Source organism: Natator depressus, chromosome 7 (assembly GCF_965152275.1).
Source record: "Natator depressus isolate rNatDep1 chromosome 7, rNatDep2.hap1, whole genome shotgun sequence".
NCBI lineage: Eukaryota > Metazoa > Chordata > Testudines > Cheloniidae > Natator > Natator depressus.
In genome coordinates this window covers 27,573,775-27,585,809 of record NC_134240.1, presented here as the reverse complement: position 1 = coordinate 27,585,809, position 12,035 = coordinate 27,573,775, and the positions used below count along the sequence as shown (strand labels likewise).

The window sequence follows — 12,035 nt, the reverse complement described above, 5'->3', positions numbered from 1 at the left end:
TTGGATAATGGAGTGGCCAGTATGCTTATAAAATTTGTGGATGACACCAAGCTGGGTGGGGCTGCAATCACTTGGGCGGAGAGAATTAGAATTCATAACAACCTTGACAAATTAGAGAATTGGTCTGATATAAGCAAGATAAAATTAAATAAAGACAAGAGTAAAGTACTTCACTTAGGAAGAAAAAAATCACATGCTCAACTACAAAATGGGGAAATAAACATCGAGCTGGTAGCACTGTGAAAAGGATCTGGGGATTACAGTGGTTCACAAATTGAATGAGTTAACAGTGTGATTTAGTTGTGAAAATGGCTAATATCATTCTGGGATGTGTAACAGGAGTGTCATGTATAAGACATGGGAGGTAATTGTCCTGCTCTAATTAGCAGTGGTGAGGTCTCAGCTGGAGTACTGTGTCCAGTTCTAGGTACCACACTTTAGGAAAGATGTGGACTAATTGGAGAGAGTCCAGAGGAGATAAAGGGATTGGAAAACATGATCTATGAGGAAAGATTTAAAAAAATATTGGGCATGTCTAGTCTTGAGAAAAGACTTGGCAGGGGAGAACCTGATAGGTCTTCATGTTATGGGCTGTTACAAAGAGGACACAGCTCAATTGTCCTCCTGGGTTCCCCTGGAGGTAGGACAAGAAGTAATGGGCTTAATCTGCAGCAAGGGAAATTTTAGGCATTTTTTCCTTATATCTAACCTAACAATAAAGGTAGTTAAGGCCGGAAATAGGCTTCCAAAAGAGGTTGTGGAATCCTTATAATTGGAGGTTTTTAAAAGCAGGTTAGACAAACACTTGTCAGAGATGGTCTAGGTTTATTGGTTCTACCTCAGCACAGAGGGCTGGACTTGATGATGACCTCTCAAGTTCCCTTTCAGCCCTACATTTCTATGATTCTGTGATATTTTGTAGTATCGACTCCTGGAATCTGCAAATCACTCTTAGAAATGTTCATTCTGAAGTGTTAATCCCAACATCCTCCACCACATTCTGCTCCTCCTCCCCTGTCACTCCATACATAGACAAGGAAAATAGGGAGGATGTCAAACACCTCCATCTGTCCCAGTAATCCCATCCTTTCTCATCTCATGACCTCCCTAACTTTCATTCTCAACTAGAACTGACTGGAGAACAACAATTCTATTTCGCGACAACTTTCAAAGCTTGTTTTCATTGTGCATTGGCATGAAAACGCAAACTTCTCAACATTTTTGCAAAAATGGAATTGTGTTGCGATATCTGTGTTTTCACAGATGTGTTTGAAATCTGTGTTTGAAATCTGAAATTTTTGATTTGGGAAGGTGAGTAGATTGGTAAGTAGTCTGGTGCTTAAAGCCTGGCCTGGGATATGAAGGCACAGGTTAAAGTATATTTCTATCAAGTCTTAACCTCTTATCTTTGTGGTGAATTCACAAATGTACCTTTTGGCTTGGGCAGAAGGAAGAAAGTTCAGCCTTTTTATGACTTCTCCTCATGCAGGTCCAGTCAGCCACTGAAGCTTAAAATGGCCAAAACATAGTTCCTAATGGTTCCTCACAGGCCCAACGCTTTTCATCCTTCCTCTGTCACAGCAGACAATACTACCATTCTTCCTGTTGCTGAGGCCCATAATCTTGGCTTCGTCTTTTGAGTTGACCCTCTTTTGACTCACTTCCAGGCCATATCTAAATTCTGCTTCTTCCTCAACACCACCTCCAGTATCCAACGCTTACTGTCTGCCCACGCTGCCAAAACTCTTGTCCAATCCATGATCAGTTTATGCTTTGACGACTGTGATCTCCTCCTCTCTGGCCTTGATGGCTGAGTGCACACTCTGCTCAAGGCCATTCAAATGCTGCTGCTAGAATAATCTTTCTGGCTTGACACTCTGTTATGCACAAACTTTTTGGACCATATCCTCAGTGGTTGTAAATTAGTGCAGCTCCATTGACTTTACTGACTTGCACCAGCTTTTTGTCCTTTGTCCTTACTTTCAAAGTTCTTCCAAAAGCTAGTCCATCCTACATATTCACCCTAATGTTATCACATGGTTGGCTCTCACCTCCACTTTGTCAATGATGCCAGGCTGATTGTCTGATTCTTTGCTTCACAGACAAGCATTCTCTCATGCTCCCCTTTGAGTGAGAATAATTCCTAGTCAAAATCCATAAAGCCACCAACCTGTCCTCATTCTAGTCCCTCTTCAAAACTCACATCTCCTATACTGTTGATAGTGAATTACAGCCTGATAATGGGTAGGCAGGTGGAGAGCTATGATTACTGCACCTGTTTTGTCTTGTCTTCTAGACTGCAAGTTTTTTGTGACAGGGACTGTCAATTTCCATGTCTGCACAGTGCCCAGCACAATGGGGCCCAAGCTTGTTGAGGCATTGAGGTACTACTGCAAAATAAGCATTTAAGTAATTGTGAAAATTCCTTCATGATGTGCAGTTGTATCAAAATTAATCCTATTCAAAATCCCTCCTCCCCAGTGAAAACTGCAGAGTAATACATTTATAGTTCAATGTTCTTTGGTTCCCCTCCATGGGAAATTACAATATTTAAGTTTTATAGGTTTAATTCTCTAGAAATATCACTGCTAATATTTTAGCAATGCTTGCTTTGGTAAATCTTAAATATGAATATTTAACATTAGACATACCTTAGAGAAGATATTTAATGGGAGGAAACTGGCATATAGAGAAAATTACATGACATCTGAGGGACTGGACAGCTCAAAATAGATTTATGAAGCCTTTCATGTCTCTCTCATTGCTTCAAATTCACTTTATCAATAGAGGTCCATAGTAGCTGCTGTTTGTTCTTCAGTACAAGAACAAAGAGCAGCAGGGAGCTGCTGGAGCCTTTCCCTGTTGCCAGAGTCTTTCACTGAAGTGGGGAAAGGGTCCGGCAGCAGGGAGACAGCCAGATGCTACACGGCTAAAAGTAGCAGTGTAGACAGGGGAGGCACTGCTTGGGCCCATAGAGCGCTGTGTAGGGTATGTACCCACAGGCTTCAGGTATGTCTTACTTGCCTACGTAGTGCCTCACATCTATACCCATGCTAGGAGAGCTTGCAGAGTATGTACCTGGCATGCCGCCATAAGGAATGTGCAGTGTAAACATACTCTTGGTGTGTATGTACTGCAGTAGCAACAGAGTGTGCTGTTAGAAATGGCTGAATTCCTTCTACATATCCCAAGCTGTTTTGCCTGGGTCTCTTGGCAGAGATTTGTGTCTTGCTGCCTAGCAACGTCTTTGATCGTATGGATTACCGTCCTCAACTTTTTTTTTTTTTTTGCTTTATCTTTTTGCAAAGATTCATCCACTCCCCCTCTGTCCTTATATAGTGCAGTTGCCCACACCTCAACCATTCCTTCCACTTACTTCACGTATGCATCTCAGGGTGCGTTGGTGGGGATGATAGAACTCTGTCTTTAGACAGCTCCACCATGTGGCTCCTTGACTGAAATATTGGGGATTGTGCTCCACTTTGTACTCAGGAAGATGTTTGGGTGTCTGAGCTTTTAGACATTTATCCATGCAGACCTGAACTGCCAAAGCCCTTTGAGGTTTACATTTCATTAACTATAAATGTTTTCTTTATATTTAGTCTAAGTGTACTATACCATTCTTCACAGCCCAGATAAAATAGACAATTGACATTTCATAGTAAGACCGAACTGCCATTTCACATAATGGTACTCCTATGTGATGGGGCACGCAGGCCCCACGCTGGCAGGGAGGGAGTTAACAAGGGCCTGTGGACATAATTGGCCCCACCCTGCTACACCTGCAGTTGTTGTTAGGAGTGGAGAGAGGAAGAGGCCTTAAAAGGAAGAGACCCAGCTCAGGTAGGGCTTGACCAGAAAGGAGGACAGAGCTCTTTGTCTTCCTTGAGGAGGGAAGTCTGATTCCAGCCAAGAGTCTGAGACCGCTTGCTACCTGGACAAGCTTCCTGGTGGATGGGATGACTGGAACCAGGAAGACTAACAAAAGGCACTGGCTGCACAGAAAGAAACCCTGAGCAGAAGGGTGGGGTTCTGCTGATGAACCTTCCTGATTCTGAGTTTACTGGTTCCATTTTATTATGGACTCTAATGCCCTGGAGGGGTGGGACTCAAGAGCGCCATAGCTGAAGGGCTAAGGCATCATGGCACTGCACTTGTGAGGGGTGGCACCTGACCATCGCAGACCCGCAGCTGGGTGAGTTGTGCCCTGATGCACCACAAAGGGGTGTCTAGGCAATCCGGTTATATACTGTCTCTCTGCCTTAGACTATGGGGGGTGAAGAATGGGTAAATAACAATTCTGTGCATAGACTTTGGTGCAGTATAAAGTGTCTGGGTTATAACATGTGAATACTGAATGCAGAGGATCAAATTTAACTGAGTGTCTGTGAGAGATGATGCAGATAGTGATACCAATAGATAGGGTTGCCTGATACTTTCTCAGTAGCTTGTAATTTTATCAAACTTGAAAAGTTCAGGCATGAAATTTTCCATGCTGATTGTTTGCTTCTGGCTAATGTTTTGTTGGGTGGGGGAGTTTTTCAGTTGAAATGGTTTAATTGTTTCTGAGAATAAGGTAAGAAAAAATGTGTTATCCATGTTAAGAAATTTTACAACTTTTGTGTTGAAAAACTAGTGCTGTCATGCTTTGGAGCAGGGGCTTGAAATTTGCGAGGAATGTAGCTTTTGTAATGGGGATTTGGCTTTGGCAGGTTCTGTGGGGTTATTTATTTATTTATTTATTTATTTATTTATTTTTAAAAGGCCTAAATCTGGCCATGTTATAAGCCTCTGAAAAATCGCAGTTCACATATGCTCGGTAGAGACTTGATATTGTCTGGCAACTAAATTCTCAGAAGAATCCCTCTGCCCTGAGCATGCTCCAGCCTCGAGGTGTGGGAACTGTGGAGGCTTTCCTGCAATTGGCTGCTGAGGCACCAGGTATGGGAACTGAGAACAGGGAGACTGTCTTATGGTCTAAGTGCTGCTGCTGGCATCTAGTCAGCGGGTGCGAGGAAGGCTCCTGACTTGAATGCAGAGGGAACAAGAACTGGACCTTAGGGGGTGGCAGCAGAGGGAGTAGATTGGTACAAAATGCCCGGAGGTGAAGGGATGACTTGGAATGAGAGCTGACAGGAGAGATAAAGGGGAAAGATTGGAAGCTGAGTGGTGGGAGAGAGACTGGCTGGGCAAAGGGACTAGGAGCTGCAGGGAGGAAAACAGGGTTGGGTGGGAAGGCAAGACAGGATTAGGACAGGGACAGGCTGGAGGGGGATGGATGTGGTGCCGGGTTTGGGGGGAATAGGGTGGTAACACAGCACTGTGGGTTCCCTAAGTTGTGCCACTGATCTAACAACCCCCGTCATGCTTTGCAAGTGTGCAGAACTGCTACAAATCACAGTTATATGATTTTTCTTTAGAATTCTAGAGCACCGTTTTTTCACATGGCACTTTCCCCCCCTACTCTCACTCTCAGAAGCAGCTGGACCATTTATTTTTCTGAAACAGTGTGTGGTGGGGGGGGGGGGGGGAAGAATCAGCTTGAGCCAGGCACCTGGCATGTGAAACTTCAGCCTGTGCTACAAAATTTTGGCAAAGTTATAAGCAACTGAAAACAGGGTCTGATGATAGGGAATGTCAGGCATCCTTAAGTACAGGCTTCAATATATTTTTCCAATCCAGGGAAACAGCTTGCATTGCTCCAATCATTCCTCTTGTCTGCAGAGCTAATCCGGACTGTCTGACATCACAGCAAGGGTACTCATGCACTTCCTTTCCACCCCAATGCTTGTATATTCCAGTTCTGCTCCCTGACTGACATCTCTCCTGTGGGAAGATGTATTTTAAAAATTGATTGGCCCCATTTGGGGGTCTTTCTCTTTCAAACCCATCTTCCAGAATAGGAAAGGAAAGATCAGAAGGTGAGAGAAGGCAAATGCTGGAATAGGGTTTGCTGTGCTTTCTGTCAGAACTGTACTTGCTCAGGTTGGGAAAGAAAGCGAAGGGGAGAAGAGAGCATTTCAAACTCTTCTGTTCACACCCCCATATACAGTAATACCTTTTAGGGAGGACAGGCTGTTTTGAGACCACTTCCTATCAAGCACAAATGCTTTTACTTCATCCCTGTGAAGAGGCCATAATGAAAAGACTAAAAGTTAGGAAAAATTTGATGTACTGACAATTTTTTTTCCCAGTAGCAGCCTTCTGCTCCCCCATCCATTAAAGAAAAGCATTATAGCTATGGTGAATAATAACATGGGAAAGGTAGAGGCTGATATTAGCAGTAATGCACTTTCTTCTTCCCCTTGCAGGTAAAATCTGTGGAGACCAGAGAAGATGAAATTAAAAAAAAGAGAATATTAATAAAAATGTAAGTGCTGGATATCAGTCTGAAGCAAAATGTGTGATTAAAAATATATTGATTGACAATGTGGAAAGACATTAATGGATGTTTTAAGCCTATCGGACACTGGTGGGATTTATATACTATAACTCAGAGATTTGGGAAAAATCAGACTGGCTTAACTTTTATGACAGAATCATTTGAAACAAATGACATTTTGAATGTGATCAGAGAAAAGAGGAAAAACAGACGTCAGGGTAGCCACTGGTTGTATACACCGTCTGCAAGGGGTTAAAAAATAATTTCTCCAAAATGTGTCTCAAACATGAGCAATGAAGTCTGTTGAATATAGAATCAGAAATTAAGCAGGTGAACCCATAGTTTCATATTCTATATTTTTATAAAGATTTGTAATCACTCTGCTGAGCTAGTGCTGTAGACCTTCATTGTTAAGCTAAATCTTGTAAAGACTGTAATAGAAGTGTTTATGCAAAATTAGTTATGGGGGCACCACATCTGACTAAACATTGCAATTAAATGATCTTTTGGCTGGAAACTGATTCTGTTTAAATATACTTGTGTTCTGATAATGAAAACTAGATGCACTTTTCCCTCTCTGTTTTGGAAGGGTCTGGGTCTTGAGTTGATTGACTGCACTGGGAATAGAAAGATTTCTATGACAACAAACCACATAGGAAAAATTATGGAGATTCTTAAAAACAATACTATTGGCTGATATTTTTTTCTAATTACACTGTTTTTGACCAGCGTTTACCGTAACAATCTCTGAATAATATGCCCTTTGTGCTGCTAGTGTTTTTCAAAGCACTCTACTGGGATAGGTTTCAGAGTAGCAGCCGTGTTAGTCTGTATCCGCAAAAAGAAAAGGAGTACTTGTGGCACCTTAGAGACTAACACATTTATCTGAGCATAAGCTCAAGGCATCCGATGAAGCGAGCTGTAGCTTACAAAAGCTTATGCTCAAATACATTTGTTAGTCTCTAAGGTGCCACAAGTCCTCCTTTTCTTTCTACTGGGATAGTCATTCCTTTTTCTTGTTTAATCAGTGCTATGCTGGATGTGAAGGCATCTGTTATCTATGTATTGGTAGTGTTTCAATTTCCAAATGGTACACATTGAACAAATCCGATTGAGTTAACCAAAGAGCTCAACATGAAACTCTGCATTCTAATCTGAAAGTGTGATATAAATGCTGTGTGATCCAAAAAAGTCTGAAACAGGAACGAGTTGTCCTTTTAAAACAATATTGCCATCGCAACATATCTGATTAGAATATTTGATGTAAACAGTTAATTAACTTCACTTGTTATATGGATAAATGAACTTTTAATTAGGTAACTGTGCAATAGTACAAGAAGTTGCTATAGTAACCAAATATTTTTTACTGAATTATAGAATGAATAAATGCGTATGTCCATAGAAATATGGATCAAAGGTAAACATGAGTTTGATGGTCACTTCCAAGCCCGCAGTTTGACACAATTCAGAATGAGTAGCATCCTGTATAGTAAGGAGGTCCATAATTAGGACAGCAGGAGTCACTGCCCAGAATGAAGACACTTTAGATGAGAGATGGGGACCAGGATTGGAATTGTTGGAAATCTTACAAGTCAAGCTTGATGTGCATTGGCAAGGCTACCTGGCAGAAGTTTGCACACTTTTTGCTTATGCTAGGCCAGATTTAGGCAGCAACACAGGTATCTTGTACCTCCTCTATTAAGGTGCTGCTAGGATCAGTTGGGGCCCCCTTTGCAAGGCAAAGCAGCCTTGAGGATTTCCTAAATTATGCCACTTCTGTAATAGCCCTTATGGAGCTTTGCAAGGGCACAGAATTGCTTGAAATTGCAGACATGATTTTTCTTGAGCATTCCACCTCATTGTCTCAAAGGAGCAACTCAGAAATATCGTGATATTATATAGATACCAGTCTTAACTTAAAACTAAGTTAAGAGAATATTAAGGTTGCATAGTTACTGAGGATTCAAAGGTAGAAAATGATCAACCAAAGTCTTAGCATCTGTTTTCTCCATGGGAGTAGTAAGTCAGTTTCTCAAAACTCATCATAAGAACAGAGCTCCTGATAAAACTGCTAAAAATAGACGTAAACTCAACAAATACATTAGATCTTTCTAGTAGATTTGCTCTCATCATATTGATTTACAGGACAGTGGGCCAAATCCTGCTTGCCTTATCAGATTAAAAACATTATGCTTTGCTATCTAAGAGGTAAGTATTATTATCATCTCCACAAGAAATGCTCCATTATAGTCAAGGAAAGCAAGATTTGACTTGAAGTGTAAGTTCATATCACAGTCAAAGTTCTGACTTTTTTTTAAAGATGAACTAACACACTATAAACATTTAATCTAAACATTTTGCAATGCTGATACAAAATGCATTCTCAGGCCTGCATTGTATCTGAAGTTGAAGTCAGTGGGACTCACATGAGTGCAATTATCTGCAGTAGTTTAGATATCTGGCTGTCATTTGATGTTGAAGACCCATAGTGACACATTAATATAAATGTCAATTACTTCATGAATGTGACTGTAATCAAATACAACATAATTCTGGGCTTTAGTTATCACTTTTGGGAGTCCAGTAAAGTAAATTGTTAGATCTCCATTCTATTTCTTTGTTACAAAAGAACTTATTCTTTTGAAGTCCTGGTAAACATGAACAGTTGTAGGGTGTCTGGAACTGTTTGTCTGATGACTTCAAATTGTTGAGACTTTACTTTGGACACAGCGCTAACCTATCTGTTAAGGTCAGTATGTTTTTCTTTCTTCAGGGAGGGTGGTTAGTATCAATTTGGTAACCAAAACTTGGTTCCAACTTTAACTATAGAGAGGCTACTACCATCTCACAATGTATAAGGCCATCAGGTTTGATGAAATGTGTATAGCTTTAGTTACTAAACATTTTTTTGTACATGAGATCATAACAGGTTATATAATTACATTTAGGAACACTTTTAAACTGTGGTTTTTTTTCAGATCCTACAAAAGAAAAGTTTTTGAAGATAAGCCTGTTTGTCTAACCAGTCAGGCAAAAAATGTTTGTTTTTTAAATGGAATTATTACTTGACTGAGGAATGTGGGCGTGAGCATGGTATTTGGAACTCATTTGCTATTTCCCCCTGTCCTCTAACAGTTTTGCAAAGGGCTTGTTGACTTCAGCCTTTCTTTGTTTTTTTGATTGTTTCCTTTTCGGACTGAAAAAAATCAGCTATTTGCAGTGAAATAGAACAAGGTCAATTTTTAAATCTGGAAATCAGTCTTTTAACAGTCAAAAGGCTGAAAGAGAGGCTCTGGGTGTTGGCAGGACTTCAGATACCTTTTTCAGGGAAGGTTCAATAACTCCATAAGCCTAAATTTAGAAATATGTACTACTTTGAGAAATTAGCGGCAAGGAAACTAGGCAGTCTTGCTGAGTGCTCTAACAAAACTATAGTACAGTACTTTCTCAAGGTCAAATGTCTCCTTTTATTGCTGCCTAACTTGAAATATTTCTAAAATCCTGTTCACGGAAGCTGTGTGAAGAGTGAAATCACTTCAGTTCTACAGGGACCATCTTGCAGTGAAATTGAGAAAGATAAATCAGTGGGCAAAAACCTCACAAAGAATATCTATAGATCCTTATAATGGCTTTTTCAGTCTGGTTCAGCTAATAATTATCAGGACTAGATAAGACAGGAACCTGAAAACTGCAAACATTTATTGACAAGCTGGGTTTTTTAATAGCCCCACTTGCTACCAGTTTTCTGATAACTTCAAAAGGCCTTATACCCTGAGATGTGCTGATGCAGCACTCATTGACTTCAGTGGTAGTTGTATATGAATTTAAATACAGAACTTAGCCAAAAGGCTGGCATCCACATTCGGTCTTTAGATCAGGGGCCATGTCTTCCTTTGTGTTTATACAAACTTCTAGTAAATTGGGGACTGGATCTTGATTGGGCCTCTGGGTTCTACTGTAATATAAAAATTAAATAGTAAAAATGATAATTTATTCTTTCATAGTATTTTTCGCCCAAGGACCTGAATAATAATTAAACTAAATAATGCTTAGAACCATTCTAGGAGGTAGGCTGTTATATCCACTTTACAGATATGTAACCGTAGGCATGAAGATCTCAGGAGCCTGAGTTTTCAGAAGGAATCACCTACACTGCCCATTGATTTCATTTGAGGTTATAAGTGCTCAGCTAAATCAGACTGCACGTGTAAATAACTCAAAAATGGGTTCTCCCTTGCATGTGCTGAACGCCTACCTTCCCTTATTTGCGAATTGCTCTGGGGCTCAGGTGGGAGATAGGCACCGGATGCCCAGAGTGAGGCTGCAGTATGCATGCCTGAGAGGCAAAAACTTAGTCACTGAATGAATTTAGGTGCATGGCTCGTACCCTAAGTGACTTGCCTCAGGTTGAACAACAGGATCCAAACCCCAGTCACTTTATTCAAGTAATCCCATTTTAATCAGATATAAGGCAGACAGGATTTGACTCAGTCAGTGACACAGTTGGAAACAGAACCTAGGATTCCCAAGACCCTCAAGACCCGGGTCAAACCACTAATCATCACTTTCTCCCAATACTTCTTCTTAAGATCAGAATTCTTTTAAAGGATTGAATTTAAATTACAATTCCTGATATTGCAGGTTGCCTGTGTTTAAGAAGCAGACCAGACTAACTGCTGTTCAATCAGATTTTTTTCCTTCCTAGCATATTAGATTGCAGAAAGATGCTGTGTAGTCTCTTCTTCTTGCCTTCAGGAATTTAGCAGAAATATATATATATATATATACACTTACATACATGGTATCGACTGCCTTTTCCAATATATACTAAAGGTGTTTTGGAGAAAATATGCAAATGATTGAGTTGTGAGTAAAGTAGATATGGGTTCACTAGCGTTAAACCAGCGCACGCACACACTATATAACATTCATTCTTGCTCTTACAAACTTGCCATTAGCTACAACCATATGGATAGTTTTCTGAGCCCAGTTGACACATAATAAACAATAATAATGCTTTGCACTTCTGTAGCAGCTTCCTTTTAAGGATATCAAAATATTTCACAAACATTAATTAATTTAGCCTCGTGGCATTCTGTGATGAAGACACACACAGAAGCCAAAGATGGAAAACGCTAACCCCAAATGAAAAGCTTTTACAAATTTGTAAAATACAAACACCCCATTCAGAAAAAGGCTGAAACAGAGCAAAAATAACACAAATTGAACAACCCCTGAAAGCCTCTAAAATGGAAAAGGCATCACTAATAGATTTCTGGTCTCCTCCTCACACGCACTAATTTGTTTAAGACTGATATGAGAGAGACATGGGACCAACTTCTGCTGGTGGAAGGTGTAAGCTATTGAGCTTTCAAAGGTAAAGCTCGTATCTTCCAGCAACAGAAGTTGGTCCCATAGAAGATATATTCCCTCACCGACCTTATCTCTCTCATATCCAAGGACCAGCATGGCTATCACAACACTGCAAATAAAGTAATACTCACTTTTTTGTAAAAATATTAGCAATTATTACATATGTCACACACAAAGAAAAACAAAGGTGTGCTCAGCTTTGTAGGGAAGAAGGGTCATGCGGACTAAGGTCCAACCTACTTCCATTCAAGTCAGTGGTAAAACTCCTATTAACCTGAAT

General features: G+C 40.4%; 1 protein-coding gene across 1 annotated transcript in view; it reads left to right on the top strand.

Moving 5' to 3' along the window:
• CACNA2D3 (calcium voltage-gated channel auxiliary subunit alpha2delta 3) overlaps window positions 1-12,035 on the top strand; it is an 869,947-nt gene that overhangs the window by 76,875 nt on the left and 781,037 nt on the right. The window contains exon 4 of the mRNA XM_074957772.1: window positions 6,312-6,370. Coding sequence (XP_074813873.1) covers window positions 6,312-6,370 — 59 coding nt within the window. The remainder of the gene's footprint in view (window positions 1-6,311; window positions 6,371-12,035) is intronic.